General features: G+C 40.0%; 1 protein-coding gene across 6 annotated transcripts in view; it reads right to left on the minus strand.

Annotated features, from left to right (window-relative positions):
- Nucleotides 1-18,088, minus strand: part of LOC122399109 — a 605,244-nt gene that overhangs the window by 249,629 nt on the left and 337,527 nt on the right. For all 6 annotated transcript variants that reach the window (XM_043399523.1, XM_043399526.1, XM_043399525.1 and 3 more), the window contains one exon: nt 2,714-2,972. In XM_043399523.1, coding sequence (XP_043255458.1) covers nt 2,714-2,972 — 259 coding nt within the window. The remainder of the gene's footprint in view (nt 1-2,713; nt 2,973-18,088) is intronic.

Raw genomic sequence — 18,088 nt, forward strand, 5'->3', positions numbered from 1 at the left:
CATAGAGTGATTTGTTTACAATACTTAGAAATTTAACAACGTATTGAATTTTTGCACCGATCGAAAGATGATCGTCGACTAGGAGAAACTTCCCTCGAATAAACGAATCACGAATTCCGCCCGGAGAGACGCTCGAAAAACGAGGAAACTTTTATTTTCCCGCGCTTAAAACGATTTATCGAGATCAACATCCACCAGCCAACGAAAGTAGACGTTTAACTTCGATGGAAATGCACGAAACCGAAGCAATCTGGAAGTTCCGAGAAACCGATACGATAGATGCTACGCCTCTATTTCTTTCCGGAGTTAATCGTTAATGCAATCGATTCTGGACAGAAGGGTCGAACGAGGATGGTCGATTGGATCGTTACCGGAAAAGCACAGTTCATGTTTTCAAATCGTTCCGCTTTTTTAATGTATTTTTTTCGCAAGATTTCGCAAATAATCGTAAGCATTTCAATTTTACGAATTCGAAGGACACTGCACCACGAAATAGCACGTTACGAAATTTTCTAATTAAATTTTTGGCCCTAGAAATGGCATCGTTGAACGATACATTTTTAATAATTTTAAATAATTGAAGAATTAAGTTGCTCGTTTGACTAGAACCTTTTGCCTAGAAAATATGAAAGTTCATTTATTTGAAATTTAATAAGAATTTTCTGTAAGTTTTCGTAAATAATTGAAGGTTTTAAGAGTTTAATTCCTGGTTTAACGTAACGCAGGGTAAATAAAATTCTGTGGGTAACTGGATCCAGGATCTTCACGGGGGCTTAACGCAATCTTCGATTCCGCACACTCCTGAGCTCCGCGACAACGTTAATTTACGCCCCATTTCCATCGTCGCCGATAAAACGAAATAAATGGCCGGCTTATCAGCGAAAAATACTTCCTGTAAAAGTATCCGCGATAATGCAGAGCAGGGATCAGCGTATTTCAGTAAAATAATTCTGTATTAGGCCACGCATGCGGCGGCTAATCTAGCCGTAGCCACGCGCGCGGACTTCGAAAACGAGGAAATTAATTGCGATCCCAAAAATACGAGGGGACGATCCCCATTATAATAAATTCAGGGTTAAGTTTCGCGGAGGCTGTGACCCCGATAAAATTTATGCCCCGTATAAGCCAATTATTTATCGTCCCGGCGGTTTCGTGACTTCGGATTCGTCGACCGCGAAACTCTTTTTTAATTTGATTGCGCGGGGTCTGGTCGAAAACCCCTCCAATTACGAACGGGACTTTCCAAATAATAATAATAATTTAGGAAAGGTTATGTATCAACGAACCGAAACGAACTGTTCCTCAAAAGTGAAATATGCAACGAAATATTGTTACCACGAAGCATGAATTTTGTAATTTTTTGTTCTTAATAATCTCGACGAATAAATTTGCCTGCGCGAGTCTGGCCGAAAACCCCTCCAATTACGATCGAGATTTTCCAAATAATGATAATAATTTAGGAAAGGTTATATATCAACGAACCGAAACGAGCTGTTCCTTGAAAGTGAAATACGTAACGAAATGTTATCGCCGCGAAGCACGAAGTTTCTAATTCTTTGTTCTTGATAATCTCGACGAATAAAGGAATTTCGTAAGACAAAGTGTTTATTTCAGAAACACAGAGGCAGAGTTTCGGCTGAGAGTGACAGCCCTGTTCGAGCAAAAGAATTAATTAAAATCCAAAACAATGCGGTAAGTGGAGTCGTTAATTTTGCGGAGCGGGAGCATTTTTTGCGATGGTTAAATGTTGTTAGTATTATAATACGCGCGCGAAAAAATACAAAAAGGAGATCCAATTTGTGGACCAGTAGGTTCGAAACGTCGAAATTTAAAATGCGGTGTTTATAATCGACAAAATAATGAAGAAAAGTATTTTATTAAATAATTAAATTTGCTATTATTATTCAAAGTGACATTTTAGTTTTATTTCTCGCGGGGAATAATTTCTGTGAAGTTCGAAAGAAACTGAATCGAAAATTGATATTCGATTTTTGCGCGTCTCAGGCAGCAGATTATTAGGATTGCTATGGTTAATGTATTTCCGCTATGGAATTTGTGGAAAGCCATACTAAAATGTACGAGAATTTCAAACAGCATACTAATTTCGCCGGTAAAAGCTCTATACTCCATAGTTGGAGGACTTAAGTGGATTTACTGCTTGTTGAAACAAGTTCTTCATGCACAGTATCAAAATTTGTATGGTAGCCGCGTTACGTTCGTTGCAAAATTTCGTTCAATATTATTGCAAACCAATTTATCATTCTCGTGGACACGAGATTCGATTGAACCTACATTACTTGCGAAACACCTGGCTAAAAATAATTATACATAACTATAAGTACTGATTGATCCAAATACGCACAGCAAAAGAAACGAGGTTTCTTCAGAGATAAAGTAATCATTTTCACCCGTCATTTTCGAGAATCTCAACAATCGAAACAAAAAGATGCTCTCGAGTGATATACAATATTTAAAAATTGGCTTTTCACGTCAGCAATATTTGATCATCGAATCCACTCTGGTATAATTCGCGATTTAATTCGCGGAGAGGAGGCTCTCGTGCAAGAACTTTCGATGTTAACGGCAGTAATCGAAATCGTCTCGAGCAACTGGACCGAGCAGAGATTCGGCCATTCGGGGCGTTCAATTTCATTCCGCGGTCGAGCCACGGCCCGCCAAAGTAAAGACGAAGTAACACCTTTGTAGGACTTACCTGTGCCAGCCGCCCCTAGCCTCAGAACTGCATCGCCTTGAAGGGAGATGGAGAGGGTGGCGGTATCCTCGAGGCGTGCAAGAACTTCTTCGGGAATGTCCTCGGGTTCGCGGAGGCGGAGGGTGACTTCACCTCCGCCTCCGCCACCCTGACCACCCCCACCCCCGGGACTCGTCGACGCCGAGTACATGAACACAGATCCGTACCCATGTAATGACTGCAGCGGCAGCCTGACGCCGCCCACTTCCCCGACCGGACCCTGAAAAACAACCAAAATCCATTCAAAATCAGTCCTCGATTTTTAAAAACTAAAACATATATTATTCGAACTTTAAGGGTCAATTTTGACCCGCGAGAGACATCGAGATTTGAGGTTTAAAAACTCGGAGATATTACTCTCATTTGTCTATCGTGTTTCCATTATTATATACGATTACATGCAAGTGCGTTACTCGAGCTTTAAGGGTCAGTTTTGGCCCATGAAGGACATAGAGAAGCTCGGAGAAATTACTGTCATTTGTTTCGTCACATTTTTAGAGCCACTTAAAGAGCGAATTAAGGTAATTTTAGAAATCCTTAAGTACTTCGAGCAACGATTGGAACGATGTTTCAAGAGCCACAGGAAGACCGTTCTTCTCTAGAGGGATAATTTATTTAACAATTCCCCCATTCTAATTATACCGAACCTATGCATAATACTAGCAACTGGAACTGTCAGTTTCCTGTGTAAACGTCACGTGTCAGTATCTGCGGGTTTAGTGTCCGAGCAATTTGGATGTTCGTGGTGCGTTAGTTTAAGGAGGTCAAGCTATCCTGGAACCGCTATGTCGTCACAGGTATCGAACTTTGTTTTGAAATATAGAAACGAAATAAACTCTGAAACTAGATTCACGCATGGCTGTGGATTTTCACGCTACTTTAACGCGATACGGAAAACTCGCGTTTCCTTTTCGGCTCGATTTACAACTGGGTTTGGGAAACAGAGACGTTCGAGGATACCGTCCCGACCCATGAAACGTGTAATATAAAATTTTAAGAGGTCAGTTTTCTCTCGACGGGTCGCCATATTCCCCGGAGGGGTACGTCGTCCCTTTTCGTCACGCGACTCGTTGGGTTTTCATTTCTTGCTGCGCGTTGCGTATCGCCGTCGAACGATCCTTTACGAGCAGAAATTTTTTGCCAATTTCACCGTCCATGCAAATTTCAATTCGCGAACGTCAATATTTGCTGAATCGCGTCGAAAAAGGATTTCGATGTACCGGTACTCGATTCACCGTCAAACGCTCTGCCCCTTCCTAAAAACGGTATTACCCAGCGTTAAAATAAAGGGCCGACGTGCTCTTCGTCGAGGAAAGCGGAAGAAAGGGCAATATACGCTGCTACGACGATAACTTCGACAAATTTGATCATTTGTTTATTTATTTGTAAACCAGGAACCGCAAACTACAAACCGTGATTCGTCAAAAATTCATACGAGATATATAACTAATTATTATTTAAAAAAAAATAAAATTATTAGTTTGTGCATTGGCTATTTGGCTAAAATTTTAAAAATTCGATACTTATTGGTTTTCAAAGAGATCCTTCATATTAATTCTAAGTTATTATATTAAGGAGTTATTCCTCGAAATTGCATGCAATGTTAAAGAAAATAAATTAGTAGCAGGTTTTTCCTGAATTTTTCGCACAGCTATTTGAAACTTGTAACACGAAATAGATATTGACGAATAAAATTGCTATTTGAACGAAAAACACTGTTAAAAATACAATATTAGATAGTTCTATCTAATAACAAACATGCTAATGAATTACAAACATGGTGTGAATTACCACTATTATTGGAGAAATTATTTCTCATGTATTAGAAATGATTAACTCGACCGACAAATAGGAAATTTAATACACTGATGCACGTATTGCTATACCCGATGAAGGTGCCTCGCCTGACCATAATTTTCGATTATGAATTAATTAGTAATTTTGATGTATACAAACATCAATTGTCAAAATTATATCAGTATCCAACAGGTATTCATGCAACTTTCACAGTCTAGAATGGTGATAGTTGGAATACCTAAAAACATTCAATTATTAATTTGATGCAACGATATATCATTCTTGTTATATAAATATTATAGATGTTCAGATTAAACACAAAACATAACAATTATTTAAACCATCAGTGTTGTAAACTGTGTGTTTGAAAAATTCAATTACACTATTTTAAATAATGGTATATTTATTTTCCATGCTTGTTAATCTTAACACTAAATCTACCACGACCGGTTAAATAACTGTTTTCAAAATTTCTTTTAGAATTTCTAACATAAATAGATAAATAATAAATAGGAAATATACTATAGCAAAGGTGAAAGGAGAGAATCTTCTGTTTCCACTGTCTCATAATGCGTATTAAAAATAGACAAACTTTACATGAGTGCAATTCTGAAACTACTACACTTTCCCCCATAATTGGACCGCTGTAAGGAGCGTAAAGGCCTAACCTTTAAAATGGCTTTTGGTTTTTGACGATCGGACTTTCCGTTTTCGAGATATCGTAATTTATGTAAAGAGGTATTTTTTACATTCCACTATCCACACTCTCGCTGCCTTAGAAACGTGCGAAAAATACTGAAACTTTGGATGCGTGCAGTTCCGAAACTACTAGTGTTTTATTAATAATTAAACCACTGTTGGCAGCGGTGAAGCTTCCTCTTTAAAATGGCTTTTGGTTTTTGTCGATCGGACTTTCCGTTTCGGAGATATCGTAATTTATGTAAAAGATAATTTTTCTTAATTCGACTATCTCTGTCTCCGTCTGACGCGTCGCGCCGGACCTCTCTTTCTCGCACGTGACTCGTGACCTACTTTCTCCGAGTCACGTGCCGGTCAACGGCCTTGACAAGGATGTAAACAAACACTTCGGACCTTTATATTTCCGGAACTAGCTACCGCATCGACTTGAAATTAAAATCGTTATATCTCCGGAACTAATAAAGCTATCGACTCGTACAAACGCTCATTTTAAAGGGCATTCTATCCCCTACCCAATGACTATACCAGCTACTATAATTTTCACTGTCTTCTATGTTTATTTTGCAATTTTCTTTGACTCTATGCACCCAAAGAAATTTCAGCGATAAAACTGGATAGTAAATTGTTTATTTAATTAAAAATAAATTTAAATTTGTACACAAGATGCGTAATTACTAGCCAGCATAAATAATGGATTTCTCCGGACCTAATTACAATTACAAATTATTCCAATGTATTTATCATTCCCAATATTCCTCGACAATGTTTCAGCTGTCGCGTACGGTTGAGAATGTATAAAGTGGACCGAATTCGACGACGTTCCCCTATTTAATAACGGAGGACCGTGTCCGCGATAAGGAAGCCGTAAATAAAAAACCGTCAAACGAAAGGGTGCCGTGTAAAATGCAAGCAGCAGTCGTAAAACATACGCGAGCGGTAAAAGTGGCCCGTAAAAAGGTCTGGTAAGAGGTCGCTAGCTCGCGAGACACGTCGGCGTGTTTATCGGTCCTCTTTCAGGCGCCCTGGGAGCACCGTGGATTTATCTGAGCGGGATTTTCGCCCTTGACCGAGCTCGTGGCCGCTTGTATCGGGACCCACATCGATGTCCCACGACGTGCTACCGAGTTGCCAGAGACTCTACGGAAATCCATTACCGGTAATCGCCTGGTCTGTCTAAAGGAAGCACGGGACTTCCGAGTTCCCCGAGTGAAAGTCAAATTGGAAACTTACTTTCCCCGGCACACGCGAGTTCGATTTAACTTTGGACGAGCCGGACTTGCGACGCTAACATAATGTACAACGTGAACGCGAAGACCGGGACCTTCTCTAACCTTTAACCCTAATCTCCAGCATGTTGCACCGTTTTTATTCCGTACACGTTAAAATAAACAGTCGTCAAGCATCGTACGATGTATTCACAATTGTTTATTATATTACTGTCGAACCTTCTTTCCCTTATAGTGAAAATTTAATTAATATGTATGAGAAATGATCAATCTTCCAACGAGTAAACCATATCATTTTCGGAATACATGGGGCATTATAAATTCTCTATAATTAAACATTCTTTCTTGGAGCAACCGTTATTTGTTGACTACCCTTAGGTGTTCTATCAGCCTGCGTTAGTATAAATTAATTATTTCTCGGTTGCACGTTTATGCTCGAAAGAGAATTCAGAATAGCCAGGAACATGTTCACTTAGCACACACGGGGAAAGCATAATGAGAATAAATGCAGTAAAATCTTAATTTAGGGAATTAATTGAGGTTAGGGTGCACTCGTGAAATCCAAATGTTTGTAAAATAATGTCTAAAATATATCTTTCAATGCCTTTCATTCACCTTTTTAGAAGTACCATTCAGTCGGTTATCTTTCATGTTTATTTCAATGTTTGTAACATAAAGAATGTTTTTAAGTGATGTTCATGAGAAAGATCCATCTTCTCCTCCATAAATTGCGTTTTCATGACATGAACCACTATTAATCATCGGTTCGCGTGATACGAAATCTTGGCTTACTACGAAATAATGTTTTTCAAAATTGTTGATTCTTAAATTCGAATCAAGAAGGCATAGTCTTTAAAAAATTATTGAATTTTAAAACAACGCTGGGAAGAACAACTCAAAACTAATTGTCACCATTTCTATATGTCGTAGACAAAAATACTCGTCGAACCATAGAAACACCGACGAAGTAAAAAATTCCGTTCTTCCGGATCGTCCGGGTAAAATAACCGAGAGGAAGTCGAAAATAACCGCAAGATCCAGCATTTTCAGGGCATCGATCAGCAGTCTTCGATTCGGTATCTCCAACAAACCAGCCAACGACCTCCGATTATTTACGACGCTCGAAATTCAAGTAACAGTCGAACGTTTCCGTTCCACGGAATGTACCGGAGATGGTTTCCCGCGTTGTCAGCGCGATAAGACAGCTTTACGAGCGTGTTGACGGGAGTTTGAAAAGTGCACGAGCCACCAAGTATCATGAAATACGGAACCACGACGCATGGCTGACAAGGAGATGCCAGGCCCGTCTCTTCCCAGAACAAACAACCGGAAATGTGGCCATAACAATGCGGATACGCAGCCAGCGCGCCTCTGTGTACCCGTTTCCGATGCACAGGACCATCGATATAGCGAGGGCACACTGCCGCAACACAGATTTCCTGAGCTCTAACGTAAATACGGGACAGGGTTCCACGTTTCGTCTCCCCCCACAAAATCGATTTCGCCTGTTTGCTAAATTAGAGACTCTATGAACGTTCTGGGGGATACTACCACACGAAAAAATAGTAAATAAGCTCAACGAACATTAAAATTTGGTACAGTCGCATCAGCGAGCCAACATTCATCGACAGATATTATTTGTAAAATATAATATATAGCCTTTACTTGCACTTATTTAATGGGTGAGTCAGTAAATTATTTATTGTTCCCAATACTAAGGCAAAAGTCAAGACTCAAAGTCAAAAGTACGGTCACTTGTCTACAATGCAATTTTATTAGTTCGTATTTTTGTACTTTTAAATTTGTTGAATTCTCAAAGTCAAAAGTACGGTCACTTGTTTACAATGCAATTTTATTAGAAATGCCACGTTCCTATTTTTATTACTTTTAAATTTGTTGAATTCTCAAAGTCAAAAGTACGGTCACTTGTTTAGAATGCAATTTTATGAGAAATGCCACGAAGAAGAGATTCGAGGAGATTCGTTTCGACGGGAAATGGAAAGCAGCGAAGAAACAAAATTTCGCGAACAACGATCGAGGAAAAGAAATAAGAAAAACCTTGTCGAAACCGTAATCAAACTCTTGGCGGCGTGGAAAACTCCCGCTGATAATTTCTCCATGCATAGTAATACGCAATGTAGAATTTGAATAATCCACTTTCACGCTATTTTCCCGTCTGATAAGTCATTAAGCTGCCGGACGAGGGAGCGGGGCGAAACTTAACGCGGCCCGTGGAGCAATCTGCTTTGTTCGCGGCGTTTCGCTAAACGACGGACGAACGGACGCGGGAAAATACTTGCACGCAGTAAAGAACGGAGGCCCTCCGGGGAAGGAAGAGGAATCAGAGGTAGAAAGTTAGACAGGGACGGGAGGAGCCGTGGGTGTTGTTACGCGATCTCGCTTTGTGTATTCGACGCGCACCGAATCGCTCGTCGCTGGAAAATTTACGGTCTTCCGGGTTCTGGGCTAGGCGGCGAACAAACGCTGGCACATCGTCGTCGTTTTCGTCGGTCCGCCGCTCTCCCGCGTACGCCCGGTCGGCGTCCACAATTTCCCCGTATTACGGTAATATTCGCTTTAATGACTCCCGACCGAACGACGGAGGCTAACAATGGGGACAGCCCTTCGCAGGGATGCTCGTCCTCGACCGTCGATTTTCCACCGAGAGCCTTTTTCCCGCGTTAATTTCGCCCGGCGAGCAGATTTCGATTCACCAAGAGTACCCGAACAGACCGTATCAACGGATTATTATGGTCCCGGTCGAAGAACCATCCCTCGATCTTTGCGTGAAAATTCCTCTGTATCTCTATTTACGAATTTAACATTGGTACAGTATGGCCTGATATTAAATAGAGTCGCTACATTTATTCTTATCATATTATTAAATTACACTATGGTTACTTCTATTTACGAAGTAGTCTTTTTTTTAATATTAAGGAATTAATCAATTACAAAATTAACAGAGTTATGAAATAATATAAACAGTATATACAAATTACAAAGAATACGTGTTTTCCCCTCTTCTAAGTGGACACACATCCTAAAGTACCGTACACCGCTTAATGTTGATCGTTTCTTTTTAAGAAACCTTTCCTTTCATTTGTCAACAAGTCCAATAATTTTTATCTTCGCGCTGAAACTAAAAATCCCAGAACAAGCAAACTCGAAACGTAATTCAGAACTTCGACCAAAACGCGTCGAGCCTGTGCCTCGATTTTCCGAAATTCGTATATACATCGAACGAAAAAAGGGAGAAAAAAATAGGGTAACAGGGGCATCGTTTCTCATCGGTGGAAGCTAAATAGAGAGGATGTGGGGGCGGAGGGGGCACGAAGAGGATCGCGGAGACGCAACGCGGAGCGGTATCGAACCCGGGCGATAGGACATTTTTCAAACTGTAAAAAACACGGTGGCGCACGGGGACGCGGGAAAAAAGGCGACGGGGGACGCGCGTCGGCGCGCATAAATGTTCCCGGGCGATGAATTATTGCCGGGAAATGGCCGTATCCAGTTTGTAACGCGTACGAGCCGGCCGCGCTTGCTGGACACATTGTTTACAAAGTATCTGACCACCGTCATGACGCGACAAGCGCGCGTGTTCCCTCATTTTTCTGACGCGCGTAAAGTGCGTTTTGTCGTTGCGCCCGGGTCCATTAAGCCTGCACAGAGGGTGCAACGCGCACCACCCCCCGGCGTACGCGGTGAAAAAAGATACACGAACCACGTGATTTCCATCGCGCGCGCGCGCGCGCGCGAACATTTATATTTCTGCGGCGAACGACGCGCCAACTTCGCCGAATTTCGAGCCGCGGAAATTCCGTGCAAAAATGTAAATGCGAGAGGACGATTTAAAGGGACCATGGAAACAGTCGAAAATGCTGAAATTTTTGTACGCTTCGAATTTTACTGCTTTCGAAAATTGTTAATTTGACAGCCACGTCACCTGTGGAAAAATTTATTCTCGATATGAAAATTAGAAATTTGATCTAACAGTGAATGCGTTGACGGTTAAGAAATATACAAGAGATTCCAGAATCCTGAGATATATATTGAAGTAAAGTCGCCATTCTGGAGAACGTTAGAGTAACACAGGAAACTAACGTGTATCTAGAAATTATTTTGTGTTAATTTATGATGAAGGATTTTCTACCGAATTTTCCAATATGAATAAAGAATTAATATTCGTAGGTAGAAACATCGATCGCTAATCAGACACATCAGTCAAATCACTCTTGAAAACGAAATCTTGCATCAAAAAATTTTATTTCACGTTATCCATTTATTTTTAGTCGCTATAAATCGATCACCCTCTTCTGTACAGTAGATATTTTCTAACTTTTGACTGATATACATTATGTCCAAAAATTGACATTCACATCTAGCATCCCGGGTCAAAATGCTAATTTTTCTTTCTAAAAGTACTATATTTTCCATATCATTTAAAATGATCAGTGCAATCGATACAACGCTGCTATGCTCAAATTTATTTCAAAACCCATACCGTAACCGAAACTTAATTCCTGAGTTACCGGATACTCGACGAATCGCGCGTAATTTGATGGATTCGGGATTGTATAAACGAGACTATCGTTCCGCATGATTTCCAGCCGATTAATTGGCCGGCACTTGTAAGAATTTCAATCTCGACAAGTGCACGCTGAAAAACACAGCTCGCGACGATCGAATCTTCCGAGCCCGCGAAAGACGACACCAGTCAGTAATGAAATCGAGATGCGTTTAGTTGCTATCGATACACAGACGTCACAAATTGATTCTGTTGTGTCAATCCATCGAACGGAATGATTGCAAATGGTTCAGGACTGACCGAGACGCGTGATTGCTGTATCGATACGTATCAGTTACATCGAAGATGCTTGTTTACGATTTCCAAAGAAAACAAAACAAGGGACGGTGTTGCTTTCAACGAGAACCGACTAAAAAGAAATACCTCTCATATTTATAATCGTATCTTTAATATTTATATTTCAAACGTAAAGTGTGATTTCTTGAGTTTGCAAAGAATTTCTCAAAAGTTATTTGTTATATGACAGGATTTTTCACTTTGAAACTAAAACAATTAATTCTCAAGATGTCGAGGAAAATAAAGGGTAAAATTTATGAATTTTAACAAGGTTATAAAAATAAGTACTGAGATAAATTTTAAAATTAATATTTCATCTTGTAGAATATTGTTTTGATCCAGCAGTGAACGTGTTAAGGTATCACAGAAAAATTTCGATAATACTCGACGTTCGAATCGTATCAGTGTCAGGATAAGTACCAGAAAGTCTCTTTTATTAATTCCAGCGACTACTTACTCGAACATCTGTTCGATAACTCGACGCAATGGTTGAAAATTAATGAGTGTGTCGTTGGATTGGTCGCATCAGTAGCAGCGTTACACTGTTTTTCGATGGTTGCATAAGCATAACATCCCGCGGGATATGGTTTCACTGTCAGCGTAAACGAAACGCCCGTACAAACATTCGCGGGGGATGAATTATACTTGCGAAACAGCCGCGTTCGAATTGCAACGACACCGCAGCCGAGAATTTCGTGTACGCGTTTTGTTCAGCAGCTTTTCGCCCGCGCTGGACACTTGTGAACACTGATGCGATTTTTTCCCCTGCGCGAAATTGCTGCTGTCCGCTATTTGCAACGCGACGACACGCTGGATGGACGTCGACGAATCGTAAATACGAATATTCGTTCCATTATCGGTCCACAATTTTCTCGTAAACCACTGGGTGAAAAGGAAAGTTTCACTATTATTGAGAAGAATACGATAGCTCGAGTCGATTATAAAAATTTAATATTATATTTCATCTTTCGAATAGAAAATTTTTTTTTTAACACTAGAAAAAGCAGTCAAAATGACCCATTCGAAATTTCTAATAAGGCTTGTAAAAAATTTATTCGAATGAATCTTTTAAAGTTTACTGTAATTTTCTAGAAGAGAATGAATATACATTTATTTCCATTGCATAATTACAAATAAATTCATTATGATTGTCGGTAGTTCTAGTGTTAAATAGCTTCGAGCAATGATGTGTCACAAGATATTGAATGATTTAAGAACATTAATTTCCAACGCAAAGAATTATTTCGTCATTTCGGGAGGACGTTCGCGTAATTACCATGAAATTAAATGAAATCGCTACCCTTAGCACAACGGCTACAGAGACAGATAAAAGTTCCGCGGAATCGATTGAAAGATTTGTCCAGTATCGCGCGTCCTTCTCCCTTCCATCCCTTCTTGGCAAATCGTCGTCCCTTCCTGTCGCCCTCTCCCTTGCTGCTCGAACGAAGATCGCGTAATTACAATGGTTCCACTCCCTTTTACCGGTCTGCAACCCCTCGAGCGATTTTACTCATTACAGCAGTAAGAATCCAGTATCCTTTCTATGTTTTTCTTTCATTCCCTCCATCGATTGTCTCCCACTTCTATAGATGGCCGTCTTGGTGTGTATTTGAGACGCTCGTTTAAATGTTGCGAGTTCTAGTTTATTTGATAAGAAGGCCAGCTTTCGATATTTTAACGGAAAATCGTTTTCAATTTTCTTTCTCGCGCGTGAGATATTAATATACAAATGAAGCTCGAATAAATTTAGACACTTTGTATCTTCGAAGAATCGTACACATTTTGATAAACATAAAAGATAATCGAACAGACCAAATAATTTGAATATTTCTCCTCAATGAAATTCGTCAACAACATTCGAATATCCCAGAGTCTCGAAACGTCCAATTACGTTAAAAAGGCTTCTGTTCAGAGGGAAAACATACCGAGAAAACATATCGAGAAACAAGTGTTTATTGTTTCGATCGACAGCGTCGTTCACGCGTTTCATCGACGTATCGGTACTTTCAATTATCGCCCACCAATAGCGTTCGACCCATCACCATAATCTTTCCCCAAGATGTAGACAAGAACGCGTCTTTTCCCGCGCGTTTTCGGCCCCGTTGATAAAAAGCTCGCGCGCGATAAACTTCTCGTTCAACGTCATTAATCGTCGAAACGTAACGGTCCCGATAGCGAATTAATTAAATTGTACAAATATTTCAGCGTTTAATCATCATACGTCGATAATTGAACGGAGTCATTTACACGTTTGACGGAAGTTCTGACTAGCCGTCGGCGATTCGTCGGTAGGTTAGCGCGCGAAGATATTTGGTGCGCATAATTCGAACAGATTTTTACCGTCGATGATCATCGAACGGCCGGGAATTAATTGTGTTCGGCGTTACGTCTCGCCCGCTGATGTACACGTATATTCCCCTCTCCCCCCCTGTTTTGTAATTAACGATACACACGCAACACGGGCCCGATCCGATATTAACCGTATCTTTTCCCCTCCCTCCCGCACCGTTGCTCCCTCTCGCGCGTTTTGTACGAGAGTTCTCTAATTGCGATATCGTGAAAAGCAACGCCCGAAGCGGTATTACGTGAAATTAAATCATGTGGCCAGGGCTTCGCCGCCGGAACATTTTACGATCGATAACGCGCGTTCCGAATAAACGAGAATGAAATATTCATGCGGCCCGCTAGAACGAAACACCGCATCGTCCCTGTGAACGCCGGGGAATTAGCGACTTCAAAGGCGCCATTCTCTGTTTTCTGTTCGTTTACAGCGGCTGCCGGCGCCCGCGAAAGTTTGATTCGAATTACGGGGGGAAGAGGACCCACCACCGATAATTATACTCTTACCTTCTTTCGGGTACGTTTTTGTACGGCGAGGATTCGAATCTTCTGCAAATTAATTTTACCGAATTCCTTACCGAAAATCTACTGTCTGACCATACATTGATATGTTTCCCTGAAATTTCATAACATCATAACTCCTGAACGGGTGGGAGGATTTTAATGTTTCGAAAAGCAAACTACGCATATTTTAGTCAACAATATGCAGAAATTCTAAGAATATTCGAAAAGTTATTCCTTAACACCGTAAAGGGAGAAACCCCCCATATAAGTGGTTCAATTTTCAAACGACCATAACTTTTACCATAGTGAATATATTTTATTGAAATTTTAGGGGGAAGTAGAGTTCATGGATACCTACAAAGAAGTACTAAACAACTTTTCCGTAGCGCGTCAAAGAAAGCTATTGAATATCAGAAACGAAAATTTAAGAAAAATCGACAGGAAGTAGATGCTGACATTTTTCGACGAAAATAAAAAATTTCAAATCATTCTAAAAAAATTATTTTTAGTTCGGGGGGTCAATTACAACCATTTTTGGTGAATAGACATACCCCCGAAATTCTACGCACTTTCGAGAAAAAAATTCAGCAATTGCAGAAATGATCGACAAAATTCAAAAATTTCAAATCACTCTGAAAAAATTATTTTCAGTTGCGGGGGTCAATTATAATAATTTTTGATCGATACACATACTCCCGAAATCCTACACACTTTCGAGAAAAAAATTCCTTACCGAAAATCTACTGTCTGACCATGCGTTGATATGTTTCCCTGAAATTTCATGCGAATCTTTAAAATGTCATAACTCCTGAACGGATTGGGGGATTTTAATGTTTCGAAAAGCAAACTACGCATATTTTAGTCAACAATATGCAGAAATTCTAAGAATATTCGAAAAGTTGTTCCTTAACACCGTAAAGGGAGAAAACCCCCATATAAGTGGTCCAATTTTCAAACGACCATAACTTTTACAATAGTGAATATATTTCATGGAAATTTTAGGGGGAAGTAGAGTTCATGGGTACCTACAAAGAAGTACTAAACAAGTTTTCCATAGCGTGTCAAAGAAAGCTATTAAAAATCAAAGACGAAAATTTAAGAAAAATCGACAGAGGGTAGATGTTGAAACTTTTCGACGAAAGTAAAAAATTTTAAATCATACTAAAAAAATTATTTTTGGTTCGGGGGGTTAAGTACAATCATTTTTGGTGAATAGACATACCCTCGAAATCTTAAGCACTTTCGAGAAAAAAAATTCATTACCGAAACTATAATGTCTGACCAGAGATCTGTGATTAAATTCCTCGTTTTTATCACTTCATATATACATAGTCCAATTATCCAGCATATAAAATTTCTATGAGAGACTGTAGAGGCCAAAATAAGACGAAAATGTTTAAGAAACTTGTTCGATCATCATTCGTTACTATTATGACTAAAACACTGTGTTTACATTCACCCCCACGAAAATTTAACAAACCTGTAATACGAAGCTTCAGTTTCAAATAGCACTCGCAGACTTTTTCAGATCCATTTTATTCACTCGCTTCGTCGCGCGTAAATTTTAATTCGAATGCAAAAAGTGGTCCAGTTTTCCAGCAGGTTCAGGAACCCGAATTTGAGAACGAACGATATACGTTCCGACAAAAATGTCACGAGCATCGAAATAAATTTCCCGCGCCGATAGCGTCGAACAATGTTTTCGGGACAAAGATTTCGATCGTACGTAACCAGAAGCATTTCAGCCCGCTGGAGTAATTATTATACCGGGAGTTTATTTTATTTTCGTTATAACGGTTACGTGGCTGCGGAGGCAGTTCGTTCGGTATATGGAAACGTACTTTTACTGCGTACGTCGATGAATGCGACGGCAGCGGACGCATAAAAGCTCGCGTTACACAGGTGGCTGGTTCGTATCGTGTCCTCGTTATCAAACAGCATCGGTTCGGGGCGGCGTACCCCCCGACAAGCGAGTACTCCCCCGCTCGCGTCCCGAGCTTAGCGCGTATAAGCAGTAAAGAGGGCAGTTATAGCGAGCGCGGAGCCGCGGCCACGTCGGCCGTTTGTTTTTATTAAAAGTTATTATCCGCCGTGTAAAAAGTTCAATGCTCGGACCCCGCTAACATTTTTAAACCGCCATTGTGCCCGAAACGCTTTTTGCCGCGTTCCGGGGAGGGGAGGGCCGCGGACGCGCAATTACCGGGAATGACTCTGCGAATTGGTTGTTTCGACGGAATAACGTATCTGCATGAAATTACGATTCGCCGGTTTCCCGGGGCTATAGCGCCACCGATCTTTGTAACACGGTTTACCCCTCTGTTCGATAGAGAACGAGAGAAAAATGAAATTTTCTTCCCCCTCCCTCGTGGATGCTCGACGATAAATAAAATAAAACGCGGTCGAACGAAGTTAACGCGAGGCTCGATCTTGATTTTTTTGGGGGGCACAAACGAAACAAGAGGGAACAATTTAACCAGTTTTTTTCAGGCGGGACAATTATTCTTTAACTGCTTTGAAAATTTTGTCTAATCAGAAGGTAAATTAATCCTTGCGTGGAAATTGAATTTTGTGTACTTTATAGATCCTGTTTTCGATTTCGAGTCACGAATATTTTAAACGTTATTGCTTATGTAATTAGTCTGAGAGAGAAGTTACGCCATTTTAAACACAGAAAACATATAAAAGACTAAGACTGTTCACAACACGTTTATATTGAAAAACTGTATAACGTAAAGTATCAAGAAGTTACCTTATCTAATAAATATATATCCCTACTGGTAGTAGGAGATATTTAAAATACAGAGAAATGGAAATTTTTATTTCAGAAGACAACGAACTCGTGAATTGCGAAACGTGTCGAAGACTACGTTTTTTATCCCGAGTTTCTCGCCGATCGAACGATCGATACGACGTCAAATCTTGCTGAGAACAATATTACAGATCTCCAGGTAATTCCTGCACGTCACGATCGAGTAACAAGGCAATAAGTAAAAATGAAACACGCATATTGCGTCGCCATCGGCGAAGTGCTTCGCTAAATGTAACTCGCTTGTTCTGTCAAGCTCGTTCCCTGGACGAAGATTGATGAAAAACGGAATTACTAAACTTACTACTCGCTGTTTCTTTGCACGAAATCTACATTTAATTTCAACGTTACTGGCAAACGGAACCCATCGTCTCGTTACTTCATCCCCTCGGTAACAGTTTTCATTAATGTGATCCTTCCGATTCCATGTGAACTCTACTTTTAAAGAAAAATTTATGTATAAAAGGTTATATTAATATATAACGGTCACAACGAGATCAGAAAACGGAAAGAATGTTTGAAAAGCACGATACCCGGGAATCGCTGAAAATACTTTGCTAGAAGGAAAAACTATTTACGTAGTAAACAGTGCGTACCGGCGCAAAGTTTGAAGAGGACCGACATATTATTACGGTCGAGAACGTTCCATTAAATATGCTTGTTACGAGTAGACCTTCGACAAACAAGCAACCGAGCCCTTATTTGACTCGAACCCCCCGTTGCGTCCATTTTATTCTATCTTCCGGGAATTATTTGTTATTCACGCGTTCACGAATCGATTCATCGACCAATTAATTTTTTCCACGAAAGACCAGCGCACAGAAATCCCATAAAATATGCTTTGACAGAAAATTTAGGAATAAAATCACCCAGGAAGTCAAGTTTTATATGTTGCTGTTAAAATAATGAAAAGTGTACTATATTTGAAATTGTGTTGAGGAACGATATTCTGCCAGAAAAAGGAAGAATTACAAAAAGCTGATTTATTCTTGTTTCGTAATAATAAAACCGGAATGAAGGGGTGTTTTTAATAAACAAATTATACAAATATCTGAGAATACAATTGAATTAAGTTGTAACAGTAATTTAGTAATGCAGAGGAC

The sequence above is a fragment of the Colletes gigas genome, unplaced genomic scaffold, assembly GCF_013123115.1.
Source record: "Colletes gigas isolate AHSC1104 unplaced genomic scaffold, ASM1312311v1 Colletes_gigas_Sc00012, whole genome shotgun sequence".
In the NCBI taxonomy this organism is placed as follows: Eukaryota; Metazoa; Arthropoda; class Insecta; order Hymenoptera; family Colletidae; genus Colletes; species Colletes gigas.